The sequence below is a fragment of the Siniperca chuatsi genome, linkage group LG14 (assembly GCF_020085105.1).
Source record: "Siniperca chuatsi isolate FFG_IHB_CAS linkage group LG14, ASM2008510v1, whole genome shotgun sequence".
Lineage (NCBI taxonomy): Eukaryota > Metazoa > Chordata > Actinopteri > Centrarchiformes > Sinipercidae > Siniperca > Siniperca chuatsi.
In genome coordinates this window covers 16115849-16136785 of record NC_058055.1, presented here as the reverse complement: position 1 = coordinate 16136785, position 20937 = coordinate 16115849, and the positions used below count along the sequence as shown (strand labels likewise).

The following is a 20937-nucleotide window of genomic DNA, read 5'->3' as shown; positions in this document are numbered from 1 at the left end:
CTAGATTTTCCTCCACCTGCTCCCTGCTCTCACTACAAATCACAATGTCATCCGCAAACATCATAGTCCATGGAGATTCCTGTCTAACCTCATCTGTCAGCCTGTCCATCACCAGAGCAAACAAGAAGGGGCTCAGAGCCGATCCTTAATGCAGACCCACCTCCACCTTGAACTCCTCTGTCACACCTACAGCACACCTCACCACAGTCTTACAGCTCTCATACATGTCCTGCACCATTCTAACATACTTCTCTGCCACTCCACACTTCCTCATACAATACCACAGCTCCTCTCTCGGCACCCTGTCATACGCTTTCTCTAAATCTACGAAGACACAATGCAACCTATGACCTTCTCTGTACTTCTCCATCAGCATCCTCAAAGCAAATATTGCATCTGTTGTACTCTTTCTAGGCATGAAACCATATTGCTGCTCACAAATGCTCACCTCTGCCCTTAGCCCAGCTTCCACTACTCGTTCCCACAACTTCATGGCTCATCAGCTTTATTCCTCTGTAGTTGCCACAGCTCTGCACATCTCCCTTGTTCTTAAAAATTGGCACCAGTACACTTCTCCTCCATTCCTCGGGCATCCTCTCACTCTCCAAGATCTTGTTAAACAAACTAGTCAGAAACTCTACTGCCACCTCTCCTAGACACTTCCATACCTCCACAGGTATGTCATCAGGACCAACTGCCTTTCCACTCTTCATCCTCTTCGACGTCCTCCTCACTTCACTTTTGCTAATCTTTGCTACTTCCTGCTCCACACCAGTCACCTCTTCTACTTTTCGTTCCCTTTCATTTTCCTCATTCATCAACTGTGTGTGTGTAGAATCACAGTAAACCTACTGAAATAGACTGTGAAGTTCCCTCACTGCATCCCGGTCCAGTGTTGTGTCTAGAAGATGAAATAAGGAAAGCTCAAGTAAATAAAGAGACAGTGGTTGCAGTGTTTTTTGATATTGAGAAAGCCTATGACATGTTATGGAAAGACTGGCTTCTAATCAAATTACATTTAATGGGAATCAGAGGGAAAATGTTCAATTGGGTTATGAACTTTATAGGAGGAAGAACTATTCAGGTGAAGATAGGGTAAGAGTTATCAAGCCAACATGTTGTAGAAAACACAACGCCTCAGGGTAGTGTAGTAAGTCTAACACTATTTTCCATTATGATAAATAATATATTTGTAAATATTCCAATGGATATGGGGAGATCACTGTTTGCAGATCATGGGGCTTTGTGGAAAAGAGGGAGAAATGTTGAACACATAGTTAAGAAAATGCAAGATGGAATTAAGTTGAAAAGTGGGGAACAAAATTAAATTTTCAGTGGAAAAAACAAAAGCTATTTTCTTCACGAGAAAGAAACTCAGAGAACGTAATTTGAAATTGTGTGTGCACTCCAACTTGAGGCAGGTGAAATGCCACTGGGGTTAATAGCTGGTGGCCAATTACTGGGTCAACCTAAGGGGGCATGGAGATAGCCATCCAACAAAAAGGGTGCTGCAGACATGTTGGTAGAAGGAAAGGACACATAAAGAAAGCTTTGGCTGGACAGGAGAGCAAATAGCAAAATTACAGGAGTATATGATAAAGAGTTTTGTGCAACTGTGGTGTGGCCGATTAGACCTGTCTGGGAATTAGAAAAAAATCCATGCGTAGATCTGGAATTACTTAAGATTAAGCATAGTAATAGGACTGCCGATTTAACCAGTGAGTACTATAGTTATTGAGACCGCAAATATAAAGACAGTGTTCAGATTTTCACAGATGAATCAAAGGATAACAATTGCAGTTGCTGTACCTAGTGACCAGGAGAACATCTGATTGTTTGAATGTGTATACTGCTGAATTGTTTGCCATGTTGATGGCATTTCGAATGGACTGAACAGATTAGTTGTAGCAATATTTTAATATGTAGTGATTCTGTGTCAGCCCTTGCAAGCAATAAGACAGGTACAGCCAGAAGTCATCAGGATCTGATTTATGAAATCTTGTTTAACAACTCAAGAATAGTTAGGTAAGAGAAAAATGTCACCTTCATGTGGATCCCAGCACATTCAGGTATCCTGGGAAACGAGAGAGCAGATAAATTGGCAAAAGAAGCAGTAAAAAAAAGGAAATGTTGAAATCAATATTAAATGATCAAGATCAGAGCAGAAAAGCAGAGAAAGATAAATCAACAGTGGAAACAGCATTGGGATAATGCAATAAGGGGGAGACATTTAATCTCAATCCAAAATGTGTAGATGTGATAAGAAGTAGGGGAACAAAACAGAAAGAGCAAGTAATAATAAGCAGGCTGAGAATTGGGCACAGCAACCTTAACAGTACACTTTCCATCACAGGAAAACATCCAACAGGTCTTTGTGGTCTTTGCCATGAGGCTGAGACAGTTGAGCATGTCTTTATGTCATGCAGGAAGAAAGACAAGAAATGAACTGCTAACAGAGCAGGCAGAGGACAACGTTAAAAGTCTATTAGAGCGTGGAGACAGTGTTCCAGGGAGGAAATGGTCATTTAGTTTGTTAAGGATGACTGGACTGGAAAGACGGCTGTAAAATTAATGGACACCAAGGGAGAATAAAACCTGAAGGTGGCAGTAATGCGACATCGTGGATGCCAACTGCCGTAAAACCTCAAAGAAGAAGCCTGCATCCCGGAATTGTCTTCACGCTACTCGTTCTCGGCCATTTTTACAAGTACAACCTCCCCGACACATAAAACACAGCATAATCCCGTTATTACTGTAAATATTTACGGACTATACCACCGCAGTGAGACGTGTAAGTCCAATTTCACCGTCGTCATTTGAGATCTTTACACTGTGCTGCTTAGCTAACAGTCGTTAACTGGCTAACGCGAATGCAGTTAGGTGTTGTTGTCGTTCCAGCTAATGCTAAGCTAATGTACTGATATGCTAAACCGTCTAAACTACCGTTAGACTGCGAAGTTGGCTCAGAGGCCTTGGTCTATTTCTACAACGGTTAATTTGGTTCGGTTTGTCTTTTATTGCCCGTTAACATATTGTGATGCACAATGTAGTTCAAATGAATGACGTGAAAATCAAATACCAGCAAAGTTACTTGGCAAAAGGTTGCTCGCTATCTAGCAAGCATTGCTAACTTAGCCTAGTTGGTGGTTACTAGCTCACGGTCAGAGAAACGTTAGCTAACCTTATTGACTAGAAATCCCAATATAACATTAATGTTTGTCCATCGGCCACTCATCAGCTACGTTAAGGAAATCATCTGGATAACGTTAGCTACAATTAGACTGAAAGCAAGCAATGTGTTTGGTTGGTCGTGTCTGTCGATGTTGTGTGTGCGCAATGCGACATCGTTAGGTGTAGGGGATTTTTTTAACTCACCAGCTAAATCTAGGTTTGTTGTAACTTTCTGATGTTATAACACTGTGGTATAATGTGAAAACCTTCACCAGGTTACATTAAAATATGAACATACAGTATTAAAGTGTTAAATATAATTTCAGTGTTTGTCAATAAATAAATACATGTTAAAAATGTGAATGTGCCAAAAAGCATGGCTTTCATGTGTAATTCTGGGCTTTTTCATATGTTTATCTCTAAATGTTATTATCAAATAGTTTGAAAACTAATCACATATTGAGTAAATACTATACAGCTTGTGTGACAGGACAACACAGAGTACACATAATCATACAGACAGGCGAGAGAGTCAGTAAAACTTGGAGTCATGCTTTGCAGCCAAACATTGCTCAGACCCACAGAACTTTATTTTATACTCTGGAGGAGATCCTAAAGTTTTCAAAGACGCCAAATATGTCGGGCTGAGTTTTGGTCAAACGTGCATACAATTCTGCACAAGAGATTTAAAGTATTTCCATTTGGTGGAATGGTGTAGCCATAAAAAAAGTGTCCTGGGTTTCAATATTTTACTTAATTTAATCATATAACATTAATGAAGACCTCAAATGAGCTGATAAAGAATATATATGTAATTCTGTCAGATAGTGTGAAATAAAACAATTTTTCTAACCTTAAAGCTACTTAAAGGGGAAATAAAAGGAAACTGGATGTTAAGGGGTGAAATTGCAATTACAGCAAAACTTTAAAGAACATATAGTATGAGTTATTGTGTATGTTTTGGCTTTTATATTTGTGATTAGACTGGGAGAACAAAGTAATGCATGGATGATGTTGAGAAAGTTTACTAACAGCCTCTTGCACTTCTTCTCAGGAACAGCCGTCATGTCAGACTTCATTGAGAGCGAGGCTGAGGAGTCAGAGGAGGAGTTTGAAGAGAAAGACCTTAAACCTAAAAAGACCCAGAGGTTTATGGAAGAAGATGGTGAGATTTGAATTGTTTAGTTCTGGGCATGTGTTTCAGAGATGGGGTTGTATGACGTGTGGACCACTTATCTGTCATTTCTCAACAGATGAAGAGGAAGAAGAGAACACAGAGGACCAGGATGAGCGAGGAAATTTACGCGGCCTCATTGATGATGGAGACGAGGAGGAGGGGGACGATGAAGAAGAAGCTCAAAGGAGTCCAAGTGGAGGGGGGAGTGAGTCAGAGGAGGAAGTGAGGCATCGACGTAAAAAGCGCAGTAAGTTCATCAGGTGTCTTTAAAGGGTTGCAGCCATTATACAGTGTATTGTTGCAGATTGTGATTAGTTCAAAGAAGTCACAGATGGAAAGGTTGTACTGGAACTCTTTTACACTCCTTGCCGTTTTCACGCAGATTCACATTCTCCACATTCCCATCAGCCACTACATGCATGATTGTACTGGGAACAAAATTTCGGGCCCTGCCAATTTTCAGCGGCCCCATTGAGGTGCATTCAGTTAAAGCCAAGAGCACAAAAAATATACCGCTCTCACAAATAAGTTTAAGCCACCTCTAATATTAACAAAGACAAAGCTTAAAAAACAACTGAAAGCAAGCTATGGTGTCATATAGCAAACACAGGAAGACTTTTTAAGCCTAAATGAATCATAAAATAGTGTTACCTTATGCAATGCATTTTTTCTGGTTCTACTTTGTGCGAAATCATCCATGATATCATCAAAGTCCAATGTATTGGTCAGTTCGCTCTCAAGTTTATCCTTTATCAATTTAATAGCCAGAAATGTCACATTTACTGTTGTTGAAGTCTCCATACTCTGCTACTGATGAATGTTGTCCAGGTTTGATGAGTCGCACCTGTCTGGTTTACAGTGTCAGTGCTGTATTACTTCAGTAAATGTCATATTCATGTTCATGTTACCCGACCTGTCAATGGAGGGGAAGCACTGATGTCACATTTTTAGGTGATACCACCCCCTCACCATTGAGTGGCGAAGGAAGCCAAAACAATCTATGAATGTGGAAAACAGAAAAAATTTGAAAATTTTTTTTTTTTTGAAGTATAAGGCCATCCGAATTAACAATGATCAGCAAACTATGTACCTTTTTGTCTGTGTATGTGGTTATTTAAAGGTCCAGTGTGTAACATTTAGGAGGAGCTATTGACAGAGATGGAATATAATATTTATAAGTATGTTTTCATTAGTGAAAATAAGATCATTGTTTTTTCATTACCTTAGAATGAGCCGTTTTTATCTACATAGGGAGATGGTCCCCTTCCACCGAGGTTGCGATGTTGCACCGCCATGTTTCTACAGTAGCCCCGAATTGACAAACCAAACACGGGCTCTAGACAGGGACTTTCTCGAGTTTCACGTCCTCCGTAGTTTCTCCTACACACTTGGAAGGGGAGGGTGATGCGAGCGGTATTCAAATTGTTGCAAACTGCAGTTTCACCACTAGATGCCACTAAATCCTACACACTGGACCTTTAATGTAAAATGGGTCCCTATTGCTTCATGTTGCTTTCTTCTCTCTCTCTCTCTCTCTCTCAAACCTTCAGTAGTCTGTAAAAACATTTGCCTGATTCATTCAGAATCTGTTTGCTCAGTCAGTTGCACAACAGCTTTTTATATTTTAGCAGTGTTTTCAGTTTATTCGCCCATGTAAATGACAGAAGTTGTTGACTTTCACGGCATTTACAGTGACATAACGTTCATATTAGAACTAGACCGATAAATCGACTGATATTAGCTTATTGCAGATGTATCAGTTCGGCCACCGATCATTATTGGCCGATATTCGTTATAAATAGTTTGATCGGTGGTTTCTATGAAGGCCAATCAAAAGAGCCGATCAGATGACGCATTGCCACCCAGATTTATTAATGGCCGGCGAGTCGACCCATTTTAGCGCGAGAAAGCAACGTTAACTGGTATAATGTTAGAAGACGCAGACATGGTGGATATTTTCCAAGGATGGATCAAGTAAAGCAACAGTGAACACACCTGGTTGGTGCAGATGTCATTTGGTACCATGTTGGTTTAGTATGTATCTTGGTCACAATACAAAACAACAGATCCGTATCAAGTTTGTTTGTTTATATTAGGGGTTTATTATTTTTTGGATCAGGTCCTGATTGTGTACCTTGTCAGGGAGAAATAATAAAATTGACCTCATATTGGTATTTTGCCAGGTAACTAAGTCAGCAATGATTTCAGCAATGATTTCCCAATATAATACAGAATGGATTATTAAGGCGCCAATTAAAGATGTAATGCCCTTCTGTAATCCTGCAATTACATATTATAGTTTTTAATGAGTTTCTTTCGTACTAGACTGTGCTGAACAGTAGATTTTAAAGTGAGGCAAAATACATTTCTGAATAATCAGAATAGACCAAACATTTGTGGCATCTGTTGGGAAGGTAAAACAATAGGTTGTTTCCTTTTTCTATTCCCCTGCTTTCAGCTCCATATGTTGTGGAGCCAGATGCACCCACATATCGGTTGCATTAACCTGGGCAGGTGCTGCTTGATGTTAGTTCTCTGCTGGTGCGGTGTATAATCTTCCTTCATATTTTTGCTTTCTCATTAACGAAGAAAGTGAACATGTTGTTTCAGCGGCATATACCTGCATTGAACCCAGTAAATAAATAATTGCCTGCAGCAATGCAGACTGAAAACTTGGATTCTGAGTCATTGTGGTATAAAGGTGCCAAATAAAAAAATCATGATTTATATCTTAATTGAATTTATTCCCCATCCCTATACCTCAACATTTGATTTCCTCAACAAATAATCATGTGTATCACATGTGAAGAACAAAAGCACTGTTTTTACAGTGGTAGAAATGCAGCATGTCTTGAAGTTGTTTCCTCTCACTGAGACATTTCCTCGTTGCAGATTTTCACGACTACCTGGATGAGGATGATCTTGCCCTAATTGAGGAAAACTTAGGTGTTAAAGTAAAAAGGAGGGTAAGAATCATTTCTCATCACTGTTTTCTCTATAGTAACAGTGTACAATTTTACCTTTAGCCTCTCACATTATGCTGGACCAACATTTTCATGTCATTTTTGTACACTTGAAAAAGTTGAAGCTAGCAGTGCTGATGCTGTACCTGTCTTGTGTCACAGAAGAAGAAATATGACCGTGTAAAAACACTTGACGACGATGAAGATGATGATGACGAGAAGGATTTGATCGCAGATGAGATTTTTCATGGTGATGCAGAGGGCGAGCTCGAGGATGGCGAGGCTGTCGATGAGCCTCTCCAACACGCAGATGATGACGAAGAAGGAGAGGACGAGGAGTCAGGTAGGCCAGGAATAGGGGATTTAATCTGTCTTAGAGTATCTAAAAAGCTGAGAAATAATAGAAAAAGAATAGTAATATAAACTCAGTCCCACTTGATTTCTAAATGATGTGGTATAGAATTGATTCGTTTTTAAATTTGTGCTTTTGTCCCACAGATATAGACGATTTTATTGTGGATGATGATGGCCAACCCATCACCAAAAAGAGGGGCAAGAAGATCCCAGGATACACAGATGCGTGAGTGTCATATTTTATACAGCAAATCTAGCGTTTTTTGTCTCTTATTTTCCTTGCTATACTAAATGATCTAGTTGGGCTCAAATATCAACCCATTCATTAAATTAAAAATATAGTCATATATTAGGAAACAACGAGACAATAAACACAAAATGGCAAGCTGCATTAAGACACGAGTGAAAGGAAAAACATAATCACTGCTGCTTCTCTTTACTGATCATCCTCCCACAGAGCCCTCCAGGAGGCCCAAGACATTTTTGGTGGCGACTTTGACTTTGCTGACTTTGACGCAGATGCTTACGATCAGGGTGAGGAGGAGGAAGAGGACCAGGATGAAGAGGGTTGGGACCGACCCAAGAAACAGACTAAGAGGAGGCAAGGGAGGAAGAGCATCTTTGAGATCTACGAGCCCAGTGAGCTGGAAAGTAGTCACATGACTGACCAAGACAATGAGATCCGCACTACTGACATGCCCGAGAGGTTCCAGGTGTGTGTTTGTCAGTGTTTTTGATGCTAGCAGTGTTGATGCACTGTTGTTATATTTTTATATGGACCATATAGGTTCATAATGACTGCTTTTTCTTTGTCCATGTTCAGTGAATACTGAAGGGGGAGGGGACAGGTTTATGAATAGTCAGTTAAGCCTTGAAAACCTATTTATTCTGTTTGCCTGATGTTGTCTTTCTGAGTACTTGTCTTCCTGACTCTGTTCTCCGTCTCATAGTTACGATCCATCCCTGTTAAACCTGCTGAGGACGATGAGCTGGAAGAGGAAGCAGAATGGATCTTCAGACATGGCTTCTCCACTCTGACTATCTCTATGCAGGTACGACCTTTTCCATACACACTGAGGCAAAATGCACACACAAAGAATGCAAAGAACTTTCTTGTATTTTCTGTCATGATACCTGGTTATATTCCCCCTTTTGGGGAATAAATCATTGGATTTTCCTTATATCTTTCCCTTGTTTTTTTCTGTGCGCTTAACAGGAGAGCACAGATTATCTAGACAGGGGAACAACCACAAACTTCAGCAGGAAAGGCCCCACCACAATTACCAAAATCAAAGAGGCCCTCAACTTTATGAGGAATCAACAGTTTGAGGTACAGTGAGCTCACCTTAACCATATGATGAATTTACTTCATCTGTTTCCTTTCCTTCCTTCCCTAAAACCCTTTAACATTATGTCTTTAAGAAGGAATGCAAAATGTGACAATTTTATCATGGTTTTTCAGGTTCCATTCATAGCTTTCTACAGGAAAGAATATGTGGAGCCAGAACTAAACATCAATGACTTGTGGAAGGTGTGGCAGTGGGATGAAAAGGTATAGTTGGTATTGCTTTTTCGCAGAAGGAATAGATTACAGACTGACAGAAAGCCATTCCTGAGAGTCAGTATTAAAGGGGGAATCCTCTGGGTGCACAGCCAATCCTATAATTATCACTTCTTCATTTAATTAAACATTGTTTTAAATGATTCAGTCGTTTGCTTTCATCAACTTGGTGTACATATGCCACTTCTGGTTTCTTGATTTATAAATCTTATCCTCCACCCACCAGTGGACTCAACTGAAGACCCGGAAGCAGAACCTGACCCGTCTGTTTCAGAAGATGCAGTCCTACCAATTTGAGCAAATCTCAGCTGACCCTGACAAACCTTTGGCTGACGGCATCCGTCCTCTGGACACAGCTGACATGGAGAGGTACGTTGCGATAACACCGGAGGGCTAAGGCTGAAAAAGATAATCTTTTTTGTACTGTGGTTGTGACTGTACTAAGCAAGGAATAATTGCAGATTTACATGGTGATTGGCGATAAATAATGCTATTTACCTATCCTCACTGCTCTTTTTCTCTCCCATTCAAACCTTTTTCTATAGGCTGAAAGATGTGCAGACTCTTGAAGAGCTGGGTGATGTGTACAACCACTTTCTGCTCTACTATGGCCGAGACATCCCCAAGATGCAGAATGCTGCCAAGGCCAGCAAGAAGAGGCTCAAGAAGATCAAAGAAGTGTCAGAGGACGGTAAGATGGATGTGTCTGAATTGACCAATTCATTAGGTGTTGATGGACAGATACTGCAGAATTGTTCAGTTCTAACTGAAACAACTTTTGAGTTAGGAGTGTTTGCCTTTTTTCAACAATTTGATTCAATATTGCTTTTGATGGGCTTCCTCTTAAGGTGAAGAAGAGGAATTGGAGGTAGAACAACAAGAAGAAGAACAGAAAGGTCCTGACCTCAAGCTGGCATCTCGTAGAGATATGTACAGCATCTGTCAGAGCGTAGGACTTGGTTAGTCTTCTTTTTTACCTTGCACAACACAGTCTGTGTTCAGTTATCCTTTTTTTTTCCCTACCTTGGTAGCACTTCAACTTTTTTTTCTGTTTCTTCCTTACTGCAGATGGCTTGGCTAAAAAGTTTGGGTTAACTCCAGAGCAGTTTGGAGAAAATCTGAGAGACAGTTACCAGCGTCACGAGACAGAGCAGTTCCCGGCTGAGCCTGTAGAGCTGGCCAAAGATTATGTTTGCAGTCAGTTCGCCACTCCTGAGGCAGTGCTGGAAGGAACCAGGTACATGGTGGCCATGCAGATTGCTCGCGAACCTCTGGTCAGACATGTTCTCCGACAGACCTTTCAGGAGCGGGCCAAGATCAACATCAAGCCAACGAAGAAGGGCAAAAAGGTATGGACACTTTTAATTACAGACATGCAATCCTAAGCAGAAAGTTTTCTGAACTTGAGTACCATTCTAAAAACCTGCCATTTGCTCACTTCTTGTAGGAGGTAGATGAGGCTCATTTTGCCTACTCCTTCAAGTATCTTAAGAACAAGCCTGTAAAAGAGCTGAATGGGGAGCAGTTCTTGAAGATGTGCCTGGCAGAGGACGAGGGGCTGCTTTCCATTGACATCTGCATAGACCTTATAGGGGTGAAAGGGTAAGTACAGTGACAATACTGACGACCAAAAACTAAAATGCTGCCAAATCTGCATAGGATGAACCTGCTCAATCCAGATATATTTTAATTCATGATTATAAGCAGACTGAGGATTGAGGAGGCTGGGCACGTACATCAAGTCAATTTTAATAAACCAGATATGGCAAATCATACAAATACAAACACAAGGTCTAATGATTCCTGTCAGTTTTGTTGTTTATGCACATTCCTTAGCCATATGACGTTTACCAAGCACAGGATCTGATGTGACTAACTGTTGTGCAGTTTTTAGCATCTGTAAAGAAACATAGCTTGGATGTTGGAGGAAAGGAGGGTTGATAAGTAGGATAGGTCCCCTAAGTTTAATTTCTTTTTAATTTTACTTCGCAGCTTATGTTTTTTTTCCACATCCTCGTCAGTAGAGTATGGGGCTTTTAAATTATGACTCTGGTATTATTAAGGCACTCCTCTCTGTCTCCGCTTCTCTCTGTCTTCCTTCTGCTCCTCCTCAGATATGCTGGGGACCAGACGTACTTTGATGAGATCAAACAGTTCTACTACAGGGATGAGTTCAGTCACCAGGTGCAGGAGTGGAACAGGCAGCGAACTTTAGCCATAGAGAGAGCACTCAATCAGTTCCTCTACCCTCAGATGGCCAAGGAGCTCAAGAGCAAACTGATCGCTGAGGCCAAAGAGAGCATTGTCAGGGTAATTTGTCATGATATCTGTCTCCATTTATTGTCACATTACATTATTGAATCAGTGTTACGCACAGAAAGCCAACACAGTAAACTCCTGTTTGTAAATTTATAGAGCAAAATATTCACAAAATCAGTAAATAATGTGTGTTTGATTAGTGTTTTAACCCTAGAACTCATTATGAAGTCTCCATTTCTTCTCGTAGTCCTGCTGTCGTCGGTTGTATAACTGGCTTAAAGTGGCTCCTTATAGGCCAGATCAGCAGGTTGAGGAAGACGATGATCTAATGGATGAGAGTCAAGGCAAAGGCATTCGGGTGCTGGGTGTAGCCTATGCACCCAGCAGGTATGTGCCCCACAGTATTTATTGATATAACAGTGGCTAGAATTTTGGGTGTTAGCAATAAACTTCTAAATGTGGTAGATACACTGCACGTTTGAATTGCAACCGTATAAGACCAAGCAATGTTTGCTGCATAAATGACACGCTTATGTAACAATAAAGTTTCTTACATACAAACTTTGCTTAACAGAGATACACCAGTTTTCTGCGCTCTGATCAACGGGGAAGGAGAGGTGGTAGACTTCTTGCGTCTACCCTACTTCATGAAGAGGAGGAATGCCTTTAGGGAGGATGAGAGAGAGAAGAAGGTACAAACAGAGAACATAACTGTCCTTCAGTGAAGTAAACATATGCTTTTCTGTTTTAGGTAAATATGTTACTGGATGCATCTTTGTGATGGTCACTCTTTTGTGTGTGTCATCCTCAGGCACACGACATTGAAAATCTCAAGAAGTTTCTGTCCGGCAAAAAACCTCATGTGGTAGCTGTCGCTGGGGAAAACCGGTAAATGATTGATTTCTTTCTGTATGTGCTGGAAAGCTACATGTAGACATTTTGAACAGCATTCACAAGTTATAATGGAGTTGAGGTTGAAATGTTAAACACATGCCGTGTGTGCAGGGATGCCCAAATGATCATGGAGGACATCAAGAGGACTATCAGCGAGCTTGAGCAAGAGTCCTCTCTGCCTGCTGTGGGAGTTGAACTTGTTGACAATGAATTGGCCACACTGTACATGAACAGCAAGAAATCTGAGGTAAATACTTCACATCAGTGGTTTCACTGTTCGACAATGGCAGTTAACCACAGCAAGTTCACTAACTTGTGGATCCATTTGCTTCTTTTTTCCCCCCCCTGACCCTCTGCTTTCTCTGTGTGCAGGTTGATTTTAGGGATTACCCTCCCTTGCTGCGACAGGCTGTGTCAATAGCCAGGAAAATCCAGGATCCCCTGATGGAGTATGCTCAGGTTTGCAGCTCAGATGATGATATTCTCTGCCTCAAACTACACCCACTACAGGTGAGAGATTGAAGAAATGGTGGATTTGTGTGGTTTTATCTCCATTTATATATTTATTGCTGTATATTGTTGAAGCATGATTTCTTTAAAAAGTATCACGGCCAGATTTACAGTATTTTCTGTGACATCACTGAAAGACTAAGAATTATTTTAGTGTAATGATTTGGGGGGTCTGATTTTTCAGGGTGTTTGTTGCTTTGTTTGTTGTTTATTTGGTTTTATTTGGTTTTTGGACATTTGGTAACAGTAGATAACAGTTCCTGTCTTGATTATCCGCCTCTTATTCTCCTGTAGTATCACACAGACCCATTACATATAACAAGCTACGTTTTTCTATAAGATTGGAAAGAAACACTCAGTAACAGTAATCAATTCAGCCAGGTCAAATACATTATGTGTCTACCAATCAGTGAATATTAAGATGAGAATGTGACACGGCGCTTCTCCAAACTCGTGCACATCACTTATGGCTATTAAACTAGACACTGTAGACATAGAAATAATGACTCTGCAGCTACATACAGCGCAGCTTTGTGAAACTGTTGGTGTCTTTTTCCCCCCTCCCCTTCTTTCACAGGAACATGTGGTGAAGGAAGATTTGCTCTGTGCTCTTTACTGTGAATTCATCAACCGTGTCAATGAGGTTGGAGTGGATGTGAACAAAGCCATCGCCCATTCTCACACTCAGAGCCTGGTCCAGTATGTCTGTGGTCTGGGACCAAGGAAGGGCTCCCACCTGCTCAAGGTATGCATTTGTGCTGCTGTCATTAATTTCTTTTGTCATATCTGAAACTATAGCGCCTTATCTGCTGACCTGATAACCGTCGTGGTCCTTGTATTTGTGCAGATTCTGAAGCAGAACAACACTCGTCTGGAAAACAGAACCCAGCTGGTCACAATGTGTCACATGGGACCCAAGGTCTTTATTAACTGTGCCGGTTTCATCAAGATTGACACCGCATCGCTTGGGGACAGGTTGGTACCTTGTAGGGGGTCTGTTGATGTTTCCCATAGTGCTAAATTTACCATTGTCAGACAAGGCAGTGATCTATCATTTATCTTGTTTGAATCAGCATTGGTTTTTCTTCTCTTAAACTTTAAACACAGCACGGACTCCTACATTGAGGTTCTGGATGGGTCTCGTGTCCACCCTGAGACATACGAGTGGGCTCGCAAGATGGCTGTGGATGCCCTCGAGTATGATGAGTCGGCAGAAGATGCCAACCCAGCTGGAGCTCTGGAGGAGATCTTGGAAAATCCAGAACGTCTCAAAGACCTGGACCTGGATGCCTTTGCTGAAGAGCTTGAGAGACAGGTCAGTGTGTGGTTGTTGCTTTGACCGTAGCAATGTCTCATGCATTCTGATACCAAAGTACCATTTTTGAACAGCTTGAAAAAATATACACTACAGTGCAGAATACTCATTATATTTAGTCCAGACAAAGCGATGTCAGACACCACTTCAGGGGTTTCAGGGGCCTCTGAAGCCAAAAGAAACTTAAGCCATATTCCACATCCGCTCAACTTTCACAAAGTTTTCTTCTTTGGTTTGTCCCTGTAGGGTTACGGCAACAAGGGGATTACTCTGTATGATATTCGTGCAGAGCTGAGCTGCAGATACAAAGACCTGAGAGTTGCCTACAGAGTCCCCAACACTGAGGAGGTCTTCAACCTGCTCACCAAGGAGACTCCAGAGACATTTTATATTGGTAATACACACTGCACTAAAGTATACATATATCTCTTGAATTAAACTTCACCAAAGATCAATAATATATAGTTGATTCATAACCATCAGCAGTCAGCCTAAGAAGTTGATGCAGTAGTCATAGCACATGACTTGATCAAAGGAATGACATTGGTACCGGTCACCGTAGAAATGCAGCTCCATAGTCTGGTGTGGTTAATGTTTTACCAGTGAATGTTTTTTTCCTCCTTTTCTTCCAGGTAAGCTGATCACCAGTATAGTAACTGGTATTGCTCACCGGCGGCCTCAAGGAGAGAGCTATGACCAGGCCATCCGTAATGATGCTACAGGGCTGTGGCAGTGTCCCTTCTGCCAGCAGGACAATTTCCCTGAACTCAGCGAGGTACGAGACACCTGAGTTTTCTTCTTTTGACAACTTAATGTGAGAAAACAGCTGGGAGTCTGACATCTAAACATCATCTTTTTTGTTTTGTGTCCCTGCTTTAGGTGTGGAATCACTTTGACAGCGGTTCATGTCCAGGTCAGGCCATTGGGGTGCGGTCCAGATTGGATAACGGCGTCCAGGGATTCATTCCCACCAAGTTTCTCAGTGACAAAGTGGTCAAACACCCTGAGGAGAGGGTCAAGGTGAGGCGTTGTTTTTTTGTTGTCATCCTTTGTTGTGCTTTGCTGATGCTTTTTAATTTAATTTATTTTTATTATTATTTATTTTTCTTTTGTTAATCTCGCCTGCAAAAAATTCTGAGAGTTTCCAGTTGGTGCCAGTTACACTACCCAATCCTGATAGATCTATGATTAATTGTTGCCTGTTTCTGTCCTTCCTGTCTTGTTTCCTTCTACTGTGGCACCTGTGTAATACTTGGTTGTTCCTCTTCCCCCTCCTCCTTCAGGTGGGCATGACAGTTCACTGCCGCATCATGAAAATTGACATTGAGAAATTCAGTGTCGACCTCACATGCCGCACCTCAGATTTGATGGACAAGGCCAATGAGTGGAAGCTCCCCAAGGACAGCTACTATGACTTTGACACAGAGTCCGAAGACCAAAAACAGGAGGAGGAGCTCAAAAAGAAACAACATCGAACACGTTAGTATAATAACAGGATTGAAAAAAGTTGTTCTGAATCGAAATAGCTAATAAAACAGTACACTGTGCTACTTTTGAGAAATTTTCCCTCATAATACACTTTGTTTACCCATCGATATTTACTTCCACATCACCGTCTTTATACTGTTTGTCTGTGCTTTACATTTTCTGTCTCTCCAGCATATATAAAGCGTGTGATCGCCCACCCCAACTTCCACAATATCAGTTTCAACCAGGCAGAGAAGATGATGGAGACCCTGGACCAGGGAGACTTGATCATCAGACCCAGCAGCAAAGGAGAGAACCACCTCACCGTCACCTGGAAAGTAAGAAACAGATGGAGGGGTACAGCAGGACAATAAAGGGGTCAAATTAAAAAAATACAACTGAATGGACAGATGGGAGAAAAAAGACACAAGGTAAAAAAAAAAAAAAAGACTTTGTTGTGTCATGGAGGTTGAGCAAAACTTGGCAGTAACATATGGCACTGAGTAAATGTTTAAAGCAAATCACAACACTTGTATGTAGATAATTAATGTTAAGCGTTTGTTTGATGCAATATGTTCCAGTCTGACTCTGTGATGTTTTGTAGGTGGCTGACGGTATCTACCAGCATGTGGATGTGAGAGAAGAAGGCAAAGAGAACGCATTCAGCTTAGGGCACACTCTTTGGATCAATAATGAAGTAAGCTGTTTTCTCCTCCTCTTTGTTCAGTATGATCTTGTGCTTCATAATCAAACCTGCAGAAAATGTATTGTTAAATCAGTGTTGCTGTGGCTGCTGCATGTTCTTAAAGAATTTCTTACATTCTCTGCAGGAGTTTGAAGATCTGGATGAAATCACTGCTCGGTACATTCAGCCAATGGCGTCCTTTGCCCGGGATCTACTGGGTCATAAGTACTTCCAGGAGTGCAACTGGGGAAGCAAGGAGGTACATACTCATTTACTGTGTATTTTGTAGTCTTTTGAATATTATTCTTAAAGTGGGAAACATAACTCAACAACTCATATCGTTCTACTACCTGTTTTTGCGACAAGTCTCATTTCCTGTTGTCTTGTTTGCCCTCTGATAGAAAATGGAGGAATTATTGGTCAAGACAAAGAGGGAGAAACCCACTTTTATTCCGTACTTTATTTCGGCATGTAAAGATCTTCCAGGAAAATTCATACTGGGCTACCAGCCTCGCGGAAAACCACGGTGAGCAGAAATGTTTTTGTCTCCTCTGAATCTTTGAGTCATGTCATACTTGTGCCAAATTACTCAACACCACCTAATTCTTATCCACTCTTCCACACAGCTGCCCCACTACCAAGATATTTTTTTATGTTTACTCGTTTGACACCAACGTTTACATACCCGTAGATCTGAATGTCAACATGCCATCTTTTGTTTTGTTTTGTTTTTCTTTTCTAGGATTGAGTATGTAACCATCACCCCGGATGGCTTCCGCTACCGTTCACAGATATTTCCTACAGTGAACGGACTATTCCGTTGGTTTAAGGACCATTACCAAGAGCCTGTGCCAGGTATGGAAACGCTCAACCTGTTGTTTATGGTGTATATTAAGACAGTTGAAATATATTGTGGGTTATTATTTAACATTTTCTCTCATGTCAAAGGCATCACCCCCAGCAACAGCAGCCGAACAAGGACGCCTGCATCCCTGAACGCCACCCCAGCCAATATCAACATCGCAGGTGAGTACTGCGCTCTTCCACACACAAATCTACATTTTCAGCATGAGGGGAGTTGTAGTACATTTTACAATTCCCAACTGTATTCCTTTCTCCCTAGACTTGACGCGAGCTGTCAATGCCCTCCCACGCAACATGACCTCTCAGATGTTCAGTGCCATCGCCGCAGTCACAGGCCAGGGCCAGAACCCCAACACCACCCCCGCACAGTGGGGCTCCAGCCAGTACGGCTACGGTGGCAGCTCGGGAGGAGGAGGAGGGAGCTCCTCTGCTTATCATGTGAGTGCAGCTTTTAATGTTGGCAAATACTGTGGAAGAAAAGAGGTTGTTTTGGAGATGATAATGGCTCCTAACAGACTGACCTAACATTCATTTTAGGCCAGCCCAGAAAACACTACACCAGCTGATCTGTTAGCAGATTCATGAGCCAAATGTTTTCTGTTTTCCAGAATTACAGAATTACAAAGCAGAATTACAACATGAGATGAGACATGTTATAATTGCGCTTGTTCACTATTCTTAATGATACAGTTCCTACGTTTTTTCTTTTATTATATTATAAAATATACAGTATTTAGACATTATTTTTGACAGCAAAAAGGGATGACTAAATGTGAATGATGAAATGATTTCATGAGACCCTACGTATACTAATATTGAATTTTCCCAAGTAACTCTGCGAGCCACATTCATTACCAGTACTTCTTCCTCTGCAGGTATTTGCCACACCTCAGCAGCCCATGGCGACGCCAATGATGACGCCCAGCTACTCCTACACCACACCAAGCCAGCAGGCCCTGGGCACGCCACAGTACCCTGGCTCCACCCCGCAGTCCTCACACTCTCACGCACACCCACACGGAGGCCACCCGTCACACCACAGCCATCACGGCCATCACAGCAGTCACCACGGCCACTCATCCAGCACGCCGTCATCCTCCACCTCATCCAGGGGACGGACGCCACAGCAGCAGCCAAAGTAAGTACAGGGGGAATATGTGTGGGCGACCATGCACTGTGCCCATATGTTTCCTGAAAAAGCATCCTGGTTTAATCAAGTTTGATCAACTACTGTTATTATTTATATTATATTTGCTATAACTTTTTCTTTAATATTCGAACTGATTATAATTATTCATGTACAGTGATCTTTTAGAAAGGCAATTACCCTTAAGTTCCATATTTAACAAAAATGTAGCCCTCATCTGCATTGTCAGATTTTCCCTTCACCTCCAAGTCAGTCCATTTCGCAGTATGCAACTCAAATCAACAATTCAAACAGTTCTGTTGGATGATGATTTTTCTGCCATTAGATGGAGCCAAACCTACAATCTGCATCATTTTAAGGCTAAGCAGCAGCCCGCCATTCAATCCATTTTTCTTTCCTACACTGTCTAAAACACTTCCCCCTCTGTCCTCCCTCCCTGCAGGGCCAGCGGCAGCAGCGCCTCAGCAGTGGACTGGGGCAAGATGGCGGAGCAGTGGCTGAAAGAGAAAGAAGCAGAGGGGCGGAAGAAAACACAGAGGATGACGCCACGACCGTCGCCCAGCCCCATGATCGAGAGCACACCCATGTCGATCGCCGGAGACGCCACACCCCTGCTGGACGAAATGGACCGATAGGACATGTAGGGGGGCGTCGCTACACCCCCCCTACCCAACTCCATCCTCTGTACTGCTTCTTCATCTGGATAACCCTCCATCTTTTGTCTCTCCCACAACCCATCAGCCCTTTCATCCAGTTTACCAACAGCTGGAGCCCACTCCATCCAGCTGATTGTCCGTTCATACGATCTCTTCATCTCCTGATACTGTAGCTGCAGTTTATCAATCTGGTCTGGTATCATGGCTTATCTCAACTCCTTCCTTCCTCTTGTCCTCCTGTCTGCCCATCTCATCCCAAATGCTTCACCTCCACACCTCCAGCCAACTCCTCTGGCTGCTTAGTATTTTGTATAGTCAGAATAACACTGTATATGTCATGCAGGAAGTCAGTACAGTGACAAAAAAAACTTGAACTATCCGACAGCAGTTATATAGGGAATGGACCTACACAGACTATGTCAAACAAGCTGTCCTAGTATCTTTATTTTTGCAATTGGTTTTAGTTTAACCCATGAATGGTTTTTGACAGAAGGGCACAGTTACAGTTTCCAAAACCCACTTTTCCTCCTTTACGGATGGTGGATTTTTGCAAGCAGTTTCCAAAACAGCGCTTTGCCAAGCCAATCAGGAAATTTAATTTTGTATGGTATGCGTCAGAATGAATAAAGACTTGTTTTTTTCTGTTTGAACCTTCAGCCTCCGCTCTTCACATCTGTCAAAGCAAACACATCTGTCTGACTGTACAGACACACACACGTGTGAGGGATGAGGCTGATTTAAAAAAGCAAAATAAATTCAAGGAGAAACCTTGTCAGCTTGAGTTTCTCTCAAACATGAGTTACTGCTAGTTGTCTGTCTCCACCACATGTTGTATTATGATCAGCTGACTGTGTTTTGGCTCCTGTAGATAGCCTCTAATGTTATTGTTGACTCTTATTTGACCTCTATGAGACTGTGTGGACACTAACAATGTACCACATTTGAGGTAACTGGTTGATGACTTCCTCCGCATTTATGCGAGGCAGTGCAGAAGAAGTTCACATTTTAAAGCAGTTGATTTTAGTAAATATATTTAACAGGCAAAGCGGAAGTACCTCGTCCAACAAGCATCCATGGCAGTGTCAGAGGGTCATTTTCAAAAGTTAACTCAAATTTGAATCTCTTATGTATCTGTAATGTTTGCAGTTCAGTGAGTATTTCACTTGTGACATTGGGTAATGATGTTTGCCACCTTGAAGGTTGTGATCTCCTTGTACACCGCTGCTGCAATTCAGTCCTAGACTTTATCGCTTTTCCCACTGAATGCCAACAAACATGAACAAGTTTCACAGCTGCAACAGTAAAATTAAGATGTTTCAGTGGATGAGTTCAAATTTCTTTAACCATAACACTATCAGCAGAAGATACTGTCAAACTGTTTATATTCCTAACTCTGTATAATATTCTGAACTGCACGCAGCTATTTCAGTAGAATGAATATATTGTTGCTAAAAACACATAGAATCTCCTTTGTGATCGTCGTGCGGCAATTTTAGGCCACTCTGTGTCCCTCTTGACTTATCCTTTCAGTTTTTCTTTTTTTTTTGCTGTGCCTCTCTGCCACAGTACAAACAAGCAGCGCTGGTATTCAATGGTGTGCTTCATTTTGCAGTGTGCAAAGTATCATGATCCCATAATATGCATATTGTTTTAAATAATTATGATTTATGAGTAAACTTACTTGGTTTTACGTCTCTTGCCAGATTAAGATATACTGCGTGTTTCTCAGCGAGGCTGTGATTGGTTCTCGGCAGTAGTTGGTGATAGAGGAGAAATGATGTCGCTGGCACTGCTGATGACCTTTTCTACCTGTGATCCCTTTAATAAAAGTGTTCATATTATCCCCAGAGTCTTGTTCATGCTGATTTGGGAAACAAGTCAGTCTGGACATGTGGTGTGTATATATATATATAT

At 41.6% G+C, this 20937-nt stretch overlaps 1 protein-coding gene and 1 long non-coding RNA gene across 2 annotated transcripts; one reads left to right on the top strand and one right to left on the bottom strand.

Moving 5' to 3' along the window:
• Nucleotides 1–778: 778 nt before the first annotated feature.
• Nucleotides 779–3383, bottom strand: LOC122888242. The gene is made up of 4 exons (XR_006380665.1): nucleotides 3182–3383; nucleotides 2329–2411; nucleotides 2044–2074; nucleotides 779–901 (listed from the first exon to the last, which is right to left on the bottom strand). It is a non-coding gene; the product is annotated as an uncharacterized LOC122888242 (long non-coding RNA).
• supt6h (SPT6 homolog, histone chaperone and transcription elongation factor) lies at nucleotides 2636–20864 on the top strand. Its single transcript, XM_044222412.1, has 37 exons — nucleotides 2636–2791; nucleotides 4226–4336; nucleotides 4425–4595; nucleotides 7241–7314; nucleotides 7474–7654; nucleotides 7810–7891; nucleotides 8123–8378; nucleotides 8616–8717; nucleotides 8882–8995; nucleotides 9128–9217; nucleotides 9453–9595; nucleotides 9772–9917; nucleotides 10075–10185; nucleotides 10295–10575; nucleotides 10674–10828; nucleotides 11341–11536; nucleotides 11733–11872; nucleotides 12060–12177; nucleotides 12297–12373; nucleotides 12491–12626; nucleotides 12752–12889; nucleotides 13467–13634; nucleotides 13737–13864; nucleotides 13997–14204; nucleotides 14451–14598; nucleotides 14837–14979; nucleotides 15084–15224; nucleotides 15488–15683; nucleotides 15864–16009; nucleotides 16276–16368; nucleotides 16502–16615; nucleotides 16758–16882; nucleotides 17099–17211; nucleotides 17305–17382; nucleotides 17480–17658; nucleotides 18096–18358; nucleotides 18810–20864. The coding sequence occupies exons 2-37, from the start codon at nucleotides 4237–4239 to the stop codon at nucleotides 19000–19002; spliced, it is 5247 nt and encodes a 1748-aa protein (XP_044078347.1). The 5' UTR covers nucleotides 2636–2791; nucleotides 4226–4236; the 3' UTR covers nucleotides 19003–20864.
• The last annotated feature ends 73 nt before the right edge of the window (nucleotides 20865–20937 follow it).

Coding starts and splice junctions, on each gene's coding strand:
- supt6h (XM_044222412.1), top strand. CDS start 4,237: ATGTCAGACTTCATTGAGAGCGAGGCTGAGGAGTCAGAGGAGGAGTTT. Junction 4,337..4,424: donor GAGGTTTATGGAAGAAGATG/GTGAGATTTGAA, acceptor ATTTCTCAACAG/ATGAAGAGGAAGAAGAGAAC. Junction 8,996..9,127: donor TGAGGAATCAACAGTTTGAG/GTACAGTGAGCT, acceptor ATGGTTTTTCAG/GTTCCATTCATAGCTTTCTA.